The sequence below is a fragment of the Rutilus rutilus genome (assembly GCF_951802725.1).
Source record: "Rutilus rutilus genome assembly, chromosome: 11".
Classification (NCBI taxonomy): Eukaryota; Metazoa; Chordata; class Actinopteri; order Cypriniformes; family Leuciscidae; genus Rutilus; species Rutilus rutilus.
The window spans coordinates 30,522,428-30,539,097 of NC_140216.1; the positions used below are offsets into that span (position 1 = coordinate 30,522,428).

Below are 16,670 nucleotides of genomic sequence, written 5' to 3' on the forward strand. Positions count from 1 at the left end.
CTGTCTCTGGGGCTCAGTGCACTGCAGAGTCCTTCCTTTGAACTGCTGCAGTCAGCAGAGCTAAAGATCCTATCACTAAAGACAGTGCTCCTGACGGCGCTGGCTTCTATCAAGAGGTTAAGGGCCCTGCAATCGTTTTAGGTCGACGAATCGTGCCTAGAATTTGGACCGGCTGACTCTCACATTGTCCTGAGACCCCGGCCCGGATATGTGCCCAAGGTTCCTACCACGCCCTTTAGAGACCAGATAGTGAACCTGCAAGCGCTGCACTCGGAGGAGGCAGACCCAGCCCTGGCTTTTCTCTGTCCCGTCCGCTCCTTGCGGTTATACGTGGACAGAACGCAAAGCTTTAGGACCTCAGACCAGCTCTTTGTCTGTTACGGAGGCCAGCAGAAGGGAAAGGCTGTCTCCAAGCAGAGGTTAGCCCACTGGATAGTGGATGCTATTGTCTTGGCGTATCAATCCCAAGATGTGCCTTGCCCGTTCGGGTTGCGAGCGCACTCAACTAGAAGTGTTGCTTCCTCCTGGGCGTTGGATCAAGGCACCTCGTTGACAGATATATGTAGAGATATCTGTCGCCCCAAGTGGCCAGTAACGCAGGGAACCCGCTCAAGTGGCGGCTTGCTACGCCATTCTCTCCTGGTCGGCCAGATACATGCGTCTATTTGCTCCAGTGTGTTCACAGAGACGGCTAACCCTGTTGAGTTCCTCCGTCACCCCTACGGCAGTCAGACGTTGCGGAGCGTCTGACGACAGGCCTAACACTGGTATGCATTGAGGAACCTGTGCTAGGCTGGGTGTCCATATGTAGCGGCCCTGGGGCGACCCCATATGTGTAAAATTCCACGGTACGGCTACCCTGTCGGCTAGCCAGTGTCTTTCCTTTGGCAGAGCCCCCTCAGCTGTCTCTGCCGGTGCGCTTCCCCCCTTGGATTAGGCTGGAACCACCCCAGAGACTTCCATATGATGCACTACCCTGCTTGGCTAGTCCATATGTGTATTCTCCACATGTTACCTCCCCGTGGGCAGGTCGTGGCTTCCGCAGCGTTCTCCTTCCCCTAGGAAGGGCACGCTTTCCCAGTGTTATCCAATGTTCTCACTGAGTGGGTCTTGCAGAACATCAGTGGCCAGGACTTCCCACATAAGCTTCTGCCCCTAATAAAGGGAGAGAAGTGAGGCTTATGCAGGGCACTGGAAGGGCCAACAACATGGCGTGTTGGTAGGGATCACATTTCTGTCGGATCCCTCCGACGAACGTTGGAGTGACCGACATTAAAAGGGAACGTCTCGGTTACGTATGGTAACCCACATTCCCTGAAAGAGGGAACGGAGACGTTCGTCCCGTCGCCATGTTGTTGTACCATCGCTGCAGATGACCGGGTCCCTGGCTCGGCTCCTCAGCGAAAACCAAAGCTGCGTTGCACCTGATGCTCATTATATACCCGCACTGCATGATAGAAGCAGCTTGCGCAATTATCGCATACCAATGTGCATTGGCTCGTTTAGTTTCTCTCGAAGTAGATTGGTCTCTCTGCAAAGATCCCATTTCTGTCGGATCCCTCCGACGAACGTCTCCGTTCCCTCTTTCAGGGAACGTAGGTTACCATACGTAACCGAGACGTTTTATATAGCTGAAACATTAACATTTTCCTTGGTGGCATAAATTATGCTGATAATGCTAAATCAGGTTTACATACGGCAGTCTGTGACATTCTTTCAGACCTCATAAAAGCACTTAAAGTCTTCATGCACCTGGACATTTTCATATGCACCCTTTATTAAAGGGTCTGAACCCTTTTTATATTACCAAATGAGCAAAAAATTACAACAAATCCAAGACATTTCAAACAAGGAACATTTTCACTGCATTATACGTATGTTGTTTTCAAAAATATCTGAAACAAAATGTGGCCAGCAGGTGGCACATTGTGAACCTTTTCAAAATCTGAACCTACTTTTCACCTGAAACATATTCTCCTCATGCCCTTTTCGAGTTATTCATTTTTCAGCAATTAAAATTCAGGGTGTGCACACTATCGTCTCTTAATAAAACCCTTCATGTCCTGCTGTCATCTATCAATCTTTTCTCTCAAAACTCTCTCTCAGGTGTCTCTCATGTCTTTAAACCATGGACTCTGCTATTTATGAACAATCTATGTTGGTTCATGTTATCTACTGTCTTCGATTAAATGTTTCAGGTAATTTAATGTGATTTTTGTGTCTGTTTAGTCAGTGAGCTGTCACTTTATTTCCCTAAATTTTTGCTTGTTTGTTTTTGTCTTATTTATTAATTTATTTATTCATCTCTTTCCCTCTTGACGTGATGAGAAATTGACAAAAAAATGTATTATAAAGTAATTTCTAAAAGGTTAATGATGTTGTTTTTGTCTCGTTGTTTAAAATTTGTAGTTTACCTTAGGAGAAAGGATATTTATATATCTAAAACCATTCAATCTTGGTATCTTCTAGGAATAAATAACAATTCAATAAACAGTGACAAATTTAAATAAAAAAACTTTTATGGCATTCACATTTTAAACTTCACAGGACTTAAAGGGATAGTTCACTTTGAAATTATATTTTGGTATGTTTTAGCTTACCTTAAGGGCATCCAAGATGTAGGTGTCTTTGTTTCCGCAGTAGTTTAAATTTTGATATTTTTAGGTCAAACCGTTTCTGTTATTGTCTGTCAGTCATATAATGCAGGTCTATGGTCACCACCTCAAAGAGCATGCACAGAGAAGTCCAAATTAAACAATTCCCCATCGTAAGTACACATTGATGGCCTAAGACACGAAACGAGCGGTTTGTGTGAGAAAACGGAACAGTATTTATATCGTTTTTACCTCTTGTACACAACCACGTCCAAGTGATCTGAGGGCGCGTGCGCTTCCTGGTGTGTGACGTGCGCGCGTTCTGGCTTAGTCTGCGCATGTCTTTCTCTGTGCATGCTCTTTGAGGTGGTGACCATAGACCTGCATTATATGACTGACAGACAAGAACGGTTTGACCTACAAATATCAAAATTGAAACTACTGCGGAAACAAAGATACCTACATCTTGGATGCCCTTGAGGTAAGCTAAAACATATCACAAATTTAATTTCAAAGTGAACTATCCCTTTAACACTAAGGATTTTTCTATTGGCCTGGTAGGGCCAGTGGTTAAAAAAAATGTGTGGCCCCACACAAAAAAGGTAATAAATAAATAAAATAGGCCTAGTTGTTGTCTCCATTGTTTTTGACCCATAACCTTAATAAATAAAGTTGTGACACCAAAAATGACTAGCCTAAACTATATATTAACTAAATATATATTGTTAAAGACAAGTAAACTATCAGTAATAAAATAAAAACAAATTACAAATAGTCTAATTATGAGCAATAGCACAAATACAATAGAACAAACATACAAATAAATTAAACACTGCATTTCATGTTTTTCAGGTAAGTCTAAGAGTCATTTTCAGGTATAGAAAATTAATGATCAAGTGTAAAATAGTGAGGAGCAGTGAGTGATTTTTTTGTTTTTTTTGTCCTTTATTGATTGATTAACATTAAAACAAAGACAGCAGCAGGTTTATTAAGCTGATGTCACTTTAAGAGCTGCACGGATCCAATATACTGTTATACATGCGTTTTCTTTCTCAACTGTTTATGTTTACTTAAGATATAACAGACTATGTTTACTAGGATACTCGCAGAGACCGGCATTTTTTGACGTGATTTTTTATGAATATGTCCGTTCAAGCGCAAGAAGACATGAAAGGGCCATCGGGCAGTCCTTATTGTTGAGCCATGCTTCATTAATGGCTTCATTACACACACTTGACTTCTATATCCTTGTGTCCTTTAAAAGGAGCCATTTGCCACCCTTTAGGAGGCTGCATTTTTCTTTTGGATTTTGTGATTTTAATTATCTTTTGTGCTCCTGCACCATGGCTATGGCACATTACATTCCATGCATGCATTTTACTCTACATTACTGATCTTACTGACGGTTACATTAACACCTGTTTTGTGTCTTATTTTCTATTTTGTTAATAAACCTTGAGTTAATTTTGGCGAATTTTTGTGTTCCTTCTTTGTTGCGGCCTTTTGAGCTACAGGCTGTAACAAAATGGGGGCTCGTCCGGGACGAACTCTTGTTCACTGGGTCGTCATAGTGAGAGAATATTCTTATATATTTCTATCCTATTTCTCGTTACTGAACATTTATCAATCTCTAAATCCATTAACAAATGAGACAGTGCTTCACAATTAGGATTTTATTTACAGCACATTAAAATGCACATGATTTGAATGAGGTTACATGATGACACCGAATGGAGTTGAAGAAACTGCAAGATCGCTACCTATAGCTTTATTTTTTTATTCCTCAATAATCAGAAATCCCATTCTGATTTCACCGCATTTCTTTGTCATTTTGCACTAAATGCATCATATTTCACAGAGTATGACAGAATTATGACTTTGTGACATCATTGCTGTCAGCTATTAATGTTGCCATCCTTTGGACATTTCACAAAGAGCTCTTACATCGAAGATGCTAAAGGTGTATTTTCCAAAGAATGTGATTTGTTCATTGAACACAAGAGATTTTTCACTTCTTTCTAATTTTGTCTGGTTTTGAATTTCGATCCAAATACAGCAATTTAAAATGACTCTCCCTCAGCAGATACTAGTCCTACGGTGTTCGAAATATCACAAAGAATGACAACTTGCAGGCCTCGTTAGTATAGAAAAATAAATGTTGCCTCAGTATTGCATAACGACATTAATCAAAACTTTCAAAATCCTCAAAGAATATAAATCATTGCTAAACCAAATGGTTTCTAAATCTAAATTAGTGTTAATGTTGCCACATCCAAAACACGTTTTTTTCGCTCTCTCTTTTGGAACGTATACAAGTATCGACAAAGATTTAGATGTGCACGCTAGTAGTCGAGGGCACTTCTTTCTGCAGCGGGTATTTAAATTACAGCTTATTAAATAATTAGTGGAAAGCCTGCAAGCACAAACCAGAAAAGCACCTTCTTTTCACTTCTTTCCACAGTCATACGGTCTGTCATGACAAAAACATACTCTGACCAAACATGTCAATTAGCCCATTACCACATGATTTTACTGAGGTAATGAGTTTATCTCTTTGTATTATGTCAGCTACAGGATTCGAAAGCGACAACTTAACATGGAAAATACGCATGAAGCAAATAGTTCAACAAAACTTGAAATGGATGGATCCATGAGTTGTCTTCAGGATTCCCAATTTAGTTTCCTGTAGTCTCAGACTCAACGGATTAAAAGTATCCAAAGTTTCCTCATCTTTTTGCAAGAGAAGATTGATGGAACTTCCCGGAATGACGATGATGACTCTTCAGTTTTTCTTTTTGTTGTTCAGTGCAAATCAACATTGAGCAGCTCAGCCAGGCAGTACACAAACAGATCAACACAGACATCGATGAAAAAATGAAGTAGAACTGAAAAAAAAATTGTTAGGACAGAACTGGTCTGTCGCTAAAGAAGATGGGCAATACATTCGTTTATGTCCATAGTAGTGCATAAGTCTTAGTAACAATACAGTTAAGATGTTGAAAAGGGCAGCACTGTTTCCATTTGGGCAGTATTGTGCTTGGTTATATTAAGAACGAAAATTGTGTGTGTGTGTGTGTGTGTGTGTGTGTGTGTGTGTGTGTGTGTGTGTGTGTGTGTGTGTGTGTGTGTGTGTGTGTGTGTGTGTGTGTGTGTGTTGGAGGTACATAGGGGACACTTCACGCAAACAGCAAATTCGTAACGTTTTTTTTTTTTTTTTCAGAATATACCTTTAAAGACACATTCATACATTCGTACTAACATACATACAGTACATACATATATACAAATACATATTGTTTCATTGGCTTTTAGTTTTATTACAAAAATCAATATATATATTATTACTATGTTGATACTGTTAATTCAGTCACTTAAATACTCAAAAAACGCATGCACTTTCTTTTGGTTGTATTGATTTCTCAGTATTGCACTCTTTGTTTTCATTCGCAAACAGCCTTGGACTTCAGCACTCCCGTAATAAAACGGCAGGAGCACATAATACGTTATATTATAACGCATCATCCCGACGTTTGGTCTCTATATGCGTCCGCAGTTCTGAGAGAGCACTCTTTCAGCGTTTATAACGAATAAATCTGTTCTGATGTAACAGTTTGTACGAGTACACATCTGGGGTAAAAGGGCATATACAATAGCTTAATTGGTTTGATAATTTCACAGACAGTTTCGTTTTTTATGTTCCTCGCTCCGTCCTTTCAGCTGGCCCTCAATTTCAGTTGGTTGCCACAATAACCATGGCCCCATCCTCCATCTCTTCTTCCTTCTCCTCCGGTGATTGGATGAAGCAGGATGTGACCTCGTAGGTCATGTGCTCAGCCATTGGCTGTGCTGGTGCTCTTCCTGGACTCATGACCCCAGCTGGGGTGGAGTCCTCTCTCTGTGTCAGGACGGAAATTACGGATGTCGGCTCGGGTTCAAGGGTAAGTGTTATGTCATCCTCCTTGAGAGAGAGAGATTTTTTTTTTTTATGATGTTAACATAAAATGGTGAATGATGTAGAAATTAAATATCCTACCTTGACTTCCTCCTCCTCTTGCTGCTCCGGGATGCATTCGGTCTCCATGACAGATTCCTCGCCGTACACTTCCCCCATGCCCATATCAGCCGTGGACAAGCCCATGTGTCCCATCAACTCCACCTGATGGGGCTCCACCTGAGCCGCCGCCCACAGGTCAGCTAGTCTCGGGTGAGTGGGCAGACCCAAACTGTGAATAGTGCTGTTGGGCGTGGCTTGTAAGGAGTGTGAGGCGCTGTGCAGTCGATGTTCCAATGACTTCAAGAGAAAGCATGAGAAAAAGAATTGAGAATATATGAAGTGATAATTGGTAAAACACTTCAATTTGACGAAGTACAAAAGTGCATACTGAACATCTTTTATGAGGGAGTGAACTACAATCCCAAGGAGCGTAGCAAATGATGAAAATGTTTTTTTGTGTGTAAACCTATTGATTCAAATTGGTTATGTATTTATTATTTATTATAAAAACAACATATTCTAAGTTTATTTACTGATGAATTTGGAAAAAAGTCTTTTTTGCTCACCAAGGCTGCATTTATTTGATCAAACACAAAGTAAAACAGTAATATTTTGAAATATAATTACAGTTTATAATAGCTGTTTACTATTTACAGTATTAAAAACAGTATTTAAAGATATTGAATCTAATTTCCGCAGCCATTATTCCAGTCTTCAGTCAGTGTCTCATGATTCTTCAGAAGTTATTCTAATATGCAAATTTTTTATCATTATCAATGTTGAAAACAGTAATGCTTAATATTTCAGGATTTTTAATGATTTAAAAGATCAGGATTTATTTAAAATATAATATTTATGTAACAATGTAAATATTTTAATGTCACCTTTGGTTGTCATCCTCGCTGAATAAATAATTTCTTTAAAAAAAAAAAAATCTTGCTGACCCCAAACTTTTGAATGGTAGTATTCTGCAAACTTCAAGCTAACTAAAGAAGCTAAATGACAAACTGAATAGTGTTTTGAATGTGTATTGTTTTCCTACAGTAAGATGTTCTAGATTCATCACATGCAAGAAATGACAGTTGCACTCCGTCACCCTTTTCAGTCATGGTCAGTGCTGTTCTCAAAACAGCGAGACCCCCGACAGCTCCATCCCGTAGACCAGGTTTTTTTTTAATCCTGGTTCTGGGGACCCAACGCTTTGTATATTTCGTATGTCTCTCTAATCTAACACACTCAGTTCAGTACATGGAGCGTTTTCCTAATGAACTGGTCTGAATCAGGTGTGTTTAATAAAGGAGACATATAAAATGTACAGAATAAAACCATGATTTAAAAGCCTTTGACAACACCCGGCTACGAGAGATCACGTTGTAGTACTCCACATAACTCTGTAGTGTGCCTCTGAGCATGTTAACATGACAGCGTGTGCTTTCTGACCTGTTGGTACTGCATGAGCTGCTGCTGCTGGTACTGCTGATACTGTTGGAACTGCTGTAGGTTGTTCTGTTGCTGCAACGTCAACTGCTGCTGCGTCAGATAGTGGGTAGAGCCGTCAAAACCCTCACCCGAAGCCCCGCCCCCCATGATGTAAGAGCCGGCGGCGGGAGAGGCCATGCCTGAGGGCTCGTTGCTGATTGGCTCCCACGCATCAGAGGAGGAGAGACAGTAAAGGCCTTGGGAGACGTAAGTGTGAGGCCACACGTCTGCAGAGGAATGATGCAACGGCTGGTCTGAAGGACAGACGTGAAAATGAAGGAGAGAGACGAAAGGTCGTAAGGTGAAGTGGAGAAATGAAATGCAGATGGAACCAAAGTGGTTTCTGAGAGAATTTCTTTTTATGTTCTAATCCAGGGATTCCTAAACTTTTTTGAATAAGTACAATGTAACTACATCACATTAAATTAAAGGACTACACTTTATTTGAAGGTGTCCGTGTTACAGTGTAATTATACATATAAGTACTGAGTAATATTAATTATCTACATGTACTTACTATAGGGTTAGGTTTGGCATGAGGGTTTGGTTTAGGGTTAGTTGCATGTAATTATGAATAATTTATAGTTATTACTATAGTAACTACATGTAACACATGTAACAAAAACACTGTAAAATAAAGTAGGTTACACTTTATTTTAAGGTGTCATTGTTACAGTGTAATTAAATATTTAAGAACTGAGTAATATTAAGCAACTACATGTACTTACTATAGGGTTAGGGTAGGATTAGGATTTGGTCGAGGGTTAGTTGCATGTAATTATGCATAATTTACTGTTTTTACTATGGCAAGTACATATAACATATGTAACAAGGACACTGTAAAATAAAGTGTTACCAGATTATACAGGATAGATACAGACCCTTTCCAAAAAATTTGAATATCATGGAAAAGTTTATTTATTTCCATAATTCCATTCAAAACGTTAAACTTCCATAGATTATAGATTCAGGGCCCACAACTTAAACGATTTCAAGTATTTAGTTGTTTATTTGTACATAATTTGGGCTTCCAGCTCATAAAACCCATGAAAACAGGATTTCAAAAAATCACACAGTAATTACACAGTGATACCATGGTCATTGAACCAGGTTTTGGTTCTTTTGGCAGTGTGGGCAGGTGCAAATCCTGCTGAAAAATGAAGTCAGCATCTCCATAAAGCTTGTCTGCTGAAGGAAGCATGAAGTGCTCTGAAAATGTCCTGGTAGACGGCTGCGTTGAGTGGACAGCACAGTGGACCAACACCAGCCGATGACATGGCTCCCCAAACCAACACAGACTGTGGAAACTTCACACTGGACTTCAAGCATCTTGGATTGTGTGCCTCTCCATTCTTCCTCCAGACTCTGGGACCTTGGTTTCCAAATGATATGCAAAATTTGCTCTCATCAGAAAAGAGGACTTTGGTCCACTGTGCTTTATTAAATCCAGAGTCAACGCAGCCGTCTACCAGGACATTTTCAGAGCACTTCATGCTTCCTTCATTTTCCAGCAGGATTTGCACCTGCCCACACTGCCAAAAGAACCAAAACCTGGTTAAATGACCATGGTATCACTGTAATTACTGTGTGATTTCATGTAATATTCAAATTTTTTGAAATCCTGTTTTCGTGGGTTTTATGAGCTGGAAGCCCACATTATGTACAAATAAACAACTAAATACTTGAAATCGTTTAAGTTGTGGGCCCTGAATCTATAATCTATGGAAGTTTAACGTTTTGAATGGAATTATGGAAATAAATCAACTTTTCCATGATATTCAAATTTTTTGGAAAGGGTCTGTAGATAGATAGATAGATAGATAGATAGATAGATAGATAGATAGATAGATAGATAGATAGATAGATAGATAGATAGATAGATAGATAGATAGATAGATAGATAGAAAGTGCGATAAATACATATATTATTTAACACATTTAATCATTGCAGGTTTGCTTAATATTGTAAAATTCTAGACGTTCCGTATCTCATGAACCCCCATTTGAACAAGCCTTTTCTAATACCATTTCCAAAACTATAACAATCATGATTTTTCATCGTTACAATACTCCGCTACATTAAATCCTCATTATTTTGACAAAATCAGGCTGAAGAGATCCTTTTTGTTTGGTGTTACACTGCAACCTGGCTTCTTATAGCTCTGACAGCTGAACCTCAGGAAAGCCGCTGCGTTGCGATTCTCCCCCATTGCCTTTTGGGCCTGCAGCTATCAGGCATCTCTGACACATTTCCACACACTAAATAAAGTGGTGGCAATGCGCTCTAGACCTGTCAAACGGACTCCAAGGCACATCAGTCAAGGCTAGGTAAACAATATAAATACAATCTGCAGAAATATCTAAGAGCTAACATCAGTGAAACTATGGAAGCTTGTTTCCGCCACAAAATAAAAAAAAATTAAATGATAATTGCGACTTTTTATCTCACAATTGCGAGTTTACATCTCGCAATTCTGACTTTATTTCTCAGAATTGCGAGATACAAAGTCAGAATTGCGTGAAATAAAGTCGCGATTGTGCGTTATAAAGTCAGAATTGTGAGATATAAAGTCGCAATTGCGTGTTATAAAGTCAGAATTCTGACTTTTTTTCTCGCAATTGCGACTTTATATCACGCAATTCTGACTTTATAACACGCAATTGCGAGTTTATATCTCGCAATTCTGACATATTTTCTCAGAATTGTGAGATAAACTCACAATTGTGAGATATAAAGTCCAATTCTAAGGGGGGGAAACTTTCTTTCTTTTTTTTTTACCTCAGAATAGTTTATCTCACAATTCTGACTTTCTAACATGCAATTGCGACTTTATATCATGCAATTCTGACTTTATATCTCCCAATTGCGTATTATAAAGTCAGAATTGCGTGATGTAAAGTCGCAATTGCGAGAAAAAAAGTCTGAATTCTGACTTTATAAGACGCAATTGCGACTTTATTTCACGCAATTCTGACTTTATATCTCGCAATTCTGACTTTATATCTCGCAATTCTGACTTTATAACACGCAATTGCGACTTTATTTCTCAGAATTGCGACTTTTTTTCTCAGAATTCTGACTTTATATCTCAGAATTCTGACTTTATATCTCGCAATTGCGACTTTATTTCTCAGAATTGCTACTTTTTTTCGGAGAAAAAAAGTCACAATTCTGACTTGATATATCGCAATTGTGAGAAAAAAAGTCATAATTGTGAGATAAAAAGTCGCAATTATTATTATTTATTTTATTTTTTGTGGCGGAAACAAGCTTCCATAGAAACAAAGAGGTTTGGTTATGAGTCAAAAAATCCAAACAGTTCTTACTGCAAGAGCGGTTGAATATTCACAAGGTTTTAAACTGCCAGTGAAATAATCATGCAAGCATGAGCTTAAGAAGTGTGTGCTTGTAATATCTGAGCCGTAGCTTAAACGATTGTTCTATTCATCTGTAGTCAAGCAAAAGTAAGCAAAATGACAAATCGTTGATGTAGCATAACAGAAAACATAGTTCCTTATTAAAACAATGTCTGCATTCTGTTCTGGCACAAGGTGGTAATTCTGAATGACAGTTGTTTGTGACCCTCACCTCTGCTAGTGATGCTCTCCTGGTTAACCTCACTGAGGTGAGCCACGCTGCCCTGGTTGGAGTCCACACAGAAACTGTCTCCATCCATAGAGGTCCAGGCTAAGAGTGTGGCCTCAGAGATGGCAAACTGCTGCAAAATGCCTGCAAAAAGTAGGATAATGGGTTTTTATTTTAAAGATGAAATATACTGGATAAACATTTTAAATATTTACATATTCATAGCAGTTTTGTGGGTCCCTGGCTCAAGTCCCAGCTGAGCCAGAAGTCCTTTCTGTGTGGAGCTTGTATGTTCTCCCTGTGTCTGCGTGGGTTTCCTCGGGTTTCCCCCACAATCCAAAAACATGCGGTAGCCTATAGGTGAATTGGAGATGCTAAAATTGTCCATAGAGGTGAATGCATGTGAGTCCCAAGTCATGTAGGGGAAAGACCTGGAAACCTATCCCGGAAAAATACTGCCAAGAAAATTCATGGTCAGTCTCTCGCGTATGGCAAGAGATGGCCATAGAATCACCAAGAGTCGGATTTGACTGGAATTGTCAATGAGAGAGCAAGGATGCATTCATTTGATGAAAAGTGAAAGTAAAGAAAAATATATATCTGTCACGTTTATATCTTATTTAGTTTCATTATCATGTCCTGTTTACTTCACGTGCTATCTCTGTTTTACCTTAGTTTTAGTTTACTGTTGGTCTCTATGGTTACTGATTAGTTTTCACCTGTTCCTTGTTTGCGTTAATGATCCTCTCTGTGTATATGAGCCCTTAGTTTACTCGGTTATGGGTCTTTTGTTAATATATGGTTCTGTGATATTATTATATGTTCTCTTTGGTGTTTTTTAAGGTTCAACTTGATCGTTCATTCAGTATTACTCATCAAATTTAATATAGGCCTACATGGCCACCGTGACAATATCATAGTTTCCAATTTTTCCACAACTGTTTTCAATATTGATAATAATAGATTTTAGCACCAAATCAACACATTAGAATGATTTCTGAAGGATCATGTGACACTGAAGACTGATAAACAGCCTTGGTGAGCAGACAAGACTTCTTTTAAAGACATTTATAATATTACATGTTCCAAAAAAAAAAAAAAAACTTATTAAAATTATTTGATTTTCTGAAAGTTCTTGTTAGTAAAATATACAATAGGCTATTATAATTTTATATAAAATATTGCACAGATTTTAGTCCCTGAAAACTATTTATTTACATCAAATACATCTTTAAAGTGCCCATGATGTTGTGCTAATAATACAAAGACAATTGGTGCAAAGTAATTTAATGCAAAAAGAAGCAAAACTGCATGAGACTGAATACTATTGAATACTAGCACTGTACGATATTTGGGTAACACTTTAGTTTAGGGTCCAATTCTCACTATTAAATAGTTGCTTATTAGAATGCATATTAGGATATTGACTGTTTATTAGTACTTATAAAGCCCATATTAATGCCTTATTCTGCATGACCATATTCTACGTCCCTAATACCAGGGTGAGACTCCCTGAAAGCCTCTAAAGCAAAATTTGGGTCTGGGGTGATGGGATGGGGGGCTTCTATGATATTAGACTGCGTAGCCTATAATAAAAGATACTGAATTTCAAACCTGAACCAAACATATTTTTATTCAAAGATCAACAGTCTGGCATTAGTCTTTAGTCTGCCACAAAAAAACAACATTAAAATCATGAACTTAAATGTCATTGTGAAAAGAAAAGAAAAACAATGACTGTTGTAAGTAACAGTGCGTAAATCAGACCTTTCAGTATAGCCTAACGCTAATAAGCTTAAACGAAAATAACTAAATAATTGTGTAGTGAAGTATTTTTTTGTACACAGTGCCGCGAACAATCAATCACTCCTTTACGCGTGCATCACGGTCCTCACGGCTGCAGCAACTTGCGCTCTCTTCATCAAGGCTTAAAACAAAAAGGGGACAAAAAGGTCGTATTGTCTTTGTGCATATAGATTAATTAGATAAATGAATAGAAACAATACAATTTTAAATTCACACAGGTATAGCCTACCTAGGTTGTGGAGGCCCGACGTCAGCATATTTCAACGGAACGAATGATAGTTAGCTTATCAATGCATATCTAAATTCGTGCCTACGGTATTTTTTTAGAACTTCAAAAAAATAAACAAAAAAGATTCTGCAGCCAATGAGCAGCCGGCAGGGGCTGGTTGCAGGACGACTCAACCTCCGCAGACAGTTTTTAATGTTTATCAGACAATAACTACTCAAGATTTTGCTTTAGTATAATTTTCGGGACAATTAGGGCCAGATTCGGGATTCGGGACAACAGTTTAGATTTCGGGACTGTCCTGAATTTTTCGTCACCCTACCAGTCTCCCATAGGCTATACCTGGCATTTATTCAGTTGATTGCTATTGTAAGTGCGCCAGATTGGTGCCAATTATTCTCATGTCTGCATTGTAATGCACAACTTTACCTCTCCTTATTATAAAACAACATGCATCCAAACAACTTTAGCCAATGCAACCTCCTATGTTAGTGTTGCTTTACGAATAGGCCTACTATAGCATATTGGATTTAAAAAAAAATTGTTAAGTGTGTGTGTGTGTTGTCATGTAGGCTATAGACTGATTGTCTTGGCTTGCATCCATGAAATATTGTAATGTTATAGGCCTACTGCATATTGAGAAAATTTAGATCGGTATTGCGCAACAATCGGGAGATGGGGACCCCAACGAATATTGACGGGTATTTCGCACACTGCCTAATACACAATACCTAAACTTAACAACTCCCTTACTAACTATTAATAAACAGTAGGAGTTTATTGAGTCAATAGTTAGTTAATAGTGAGTAGCCTAATAATAGTATTGTACCCTACTCTAAAGTGTGACCGATATTGGATGTGATTTTAATGAGCAATTTGCACTTTTCAGTCATCTCAACATCTTCAGTCAAACATCTCACCCGCTGCCATTCGTGCCTCTTTTTCTCCGTCACTCAAGTCACTGTAGGCGTCATTTTCAAGCCGTCTCTCTCTCTCGCGGTTCAGGTTGGAGCGGCCCGCTCCTCCTTCCGGCCCTGCAGATGGTATACCCCAGCTCTGCCACTCAATCATATGGGCCACGCGACCCTGGGCCATAGCAGTGGGCTTGGTCACTTTGTCCTTCATTGATCTGGAAACCCCTGAAGAGAGAAAAACACAAATCAGCATCTGCACAGACTATATACATGGAGCTGCAGAGAGGGGCGAATGAAGGCGGCCAGGCAGTGCATTATGGGATATGTGTCTTTTGATTAATCACCTATAGTAAACTAGTGCAAGGCACTGTGCATGATAACAACTGAATGAGTGATTATGAATGAGCTACAGCCTGTTGATTTGATCGATCACGAGGCGTGAGAGAGATGCGATTGATTGACCATCTTTAGAAATACATTATTCACAAAACTAATGAATTACATGAGATTCATAAGCTTTTATGCATGTAGGAATAATTAGAGACAAAAGAGAAACGTCTAAACATTTCCTTTAAACAAAATGGCTCATTAGCATGCAAATTTCTCATCTGAACGAGATGCATTAGTTTAAAACATAAGCCTCTGAATGCAAGAGAGCTTAAAAACAAGGTAGTCTGAGGGTAAACTCGTTGATGGTTGTGTTTTTTCTCAAGGCTGCTGACAATGATAAAAACCCCATCTGATGAAGTGACTGCCTCTCTTTAAATACTCTGATAAATCACCTCCATTTGTTCCCGGGGAAAAACAATCTAATGGTATCACTTGAGCACTTCACCCCATTTTCAAGCATTTAAGAAAAACAAGAGAAATACAAAAGATACAGGACATGAAACCAAGAGATATTCAGATACCTACGTTTCCAGAAACCTGTTGTGACAATGAGCAGTATCTATAAAAAACAACACCACAACACACTACTGTCCAACAATTTACTTCACAAAAGAGCACTACACCTCACATAACCACAAAACACACTACAATACACAGCTGACGTCACACTGAAAGACTGCGTTTCCCAGCAGCAAGCTTGTGAAGATGAATAGTGCACTTACGTCAGGAGTTTTTTTTTTTTTTTTGTGAACTCTTGTTGGATCTGACTGGGGATTTCATCAATGGCTAAAGAGGCCATTGACATGCACTAATTAATGGAGGAGGCAGGTGGTGAAACTGGAAAGGGGGGGGGGGGGGGGACCCACAGGGGCAGCCATGTTGGCTCCAATCGCCATCTCCTCCTCTGGAGCCAACATGGGGTCGGTTACCAGCTACCGAGACAGACACACACCTGACACACCTGTCAGAGAGGACTTAGCCAGAGCTCCAATCCCATAGGCGTTAGAGTTCCGCTTCAGACGGGGCAAAATGGAGGTGGTGTCCTCCACGGACAGCTGGTGAAAGAAAGAAAGAAAGAAAGAAAGAAAGAAAGAAAAGAAAGAAAGAAAAGAAAGAAAGAAAGAAAGAAAGAAAGAAAGAAAGAAAGAAAGAAAGAAAGAAAGAAAGAAAGAAAGAAAGAAAGAAAGGAAAGAAAGAAAAGAAAGCAGCATTAGAGAAGCAGCTAGTTAGGGAAGTGGGAGTAAAAATCGATTAAAGCAATAAGCCACGAAAATCACTGTAACACACGGCCTCATTTGGCTTATTACTTTCATTATACACTGGCAATGGCAATGAGAAGGACACCAAGACCAAGGCTCAATTAATAATTATATTTATTCATCATAATTCATAATAAACAATCCTCCTGTCAAGTAAAATAGTTCATTAGCTTAACTGTGGACTGTTTACGGTTGCTGGCAGCAACTTAAACTAAAAGCACATAAAAGGGTTAGTTCGCCAAAAAAGGAAAATTTTGTCATCATTTGCTCACCCTCATGTCGTATTGGTCATGATTTTTAATACAATGAAATTCAATGAGAATTGAAGATGTGAAACTTCAAAATGACAAGAAATGAACCATAAGCTCGCTCCATACAACTTCTGAAGCTATTCAATAACTTTGCATGGAAACAGACTAAAA

General features: G+C 38.9%; 1 protein-coding gene across 6 annotated transcripts in view; it reads right to left on the minus strand.

Moving 5' to 3' along the window:
* Positions 1–6,014: 6,014 nt before the first annotated feature.
* The window catches only part of fam131ba (family with sequence similarity 131 member Ba), a 33,584-nt gene continuing 22,928 nt past the window's right edge, over positions 6,015–16,670 (minus strand). For 2 of the 6 annotated variants that reach the window (XM_084422972.1, XM_084422970.1), the window contains 6 exons: positions 15,951–16,044; positions 14,606–14,824; positions 11,657–11,797; positions 8,029–8,321; positions 6,628–6,885; positions 6,192–6,552 (listed from right to left, as the gene is read on the minus strand). In XM_084422972.1, the coding sequence (XP_084279098.1) occupies positions 6,325–6,552; positions 6,628–6,885; positions 8,029–8,321; positions 11,657–11,797; positions 14,606–14,824; positions 15,951–16,044 (1,233 nt within the window). In that variant the 3' untranslated portion in view covers positions 6,192–6,324. Of the gene's footprint in view, positions 6,553–6,627; positions 6,886–8,028; positions 8,322–11,656; positions 11,798–14,605; positions 14,825–15,941; positions 16,045–16,670 lie in introns of all 6 variants that reach the window. The other 4 variants (XM_084422973.1, XM_084422974.1, XM_084422971.1 and 1 more) reach the window with 3 other exon arrangements.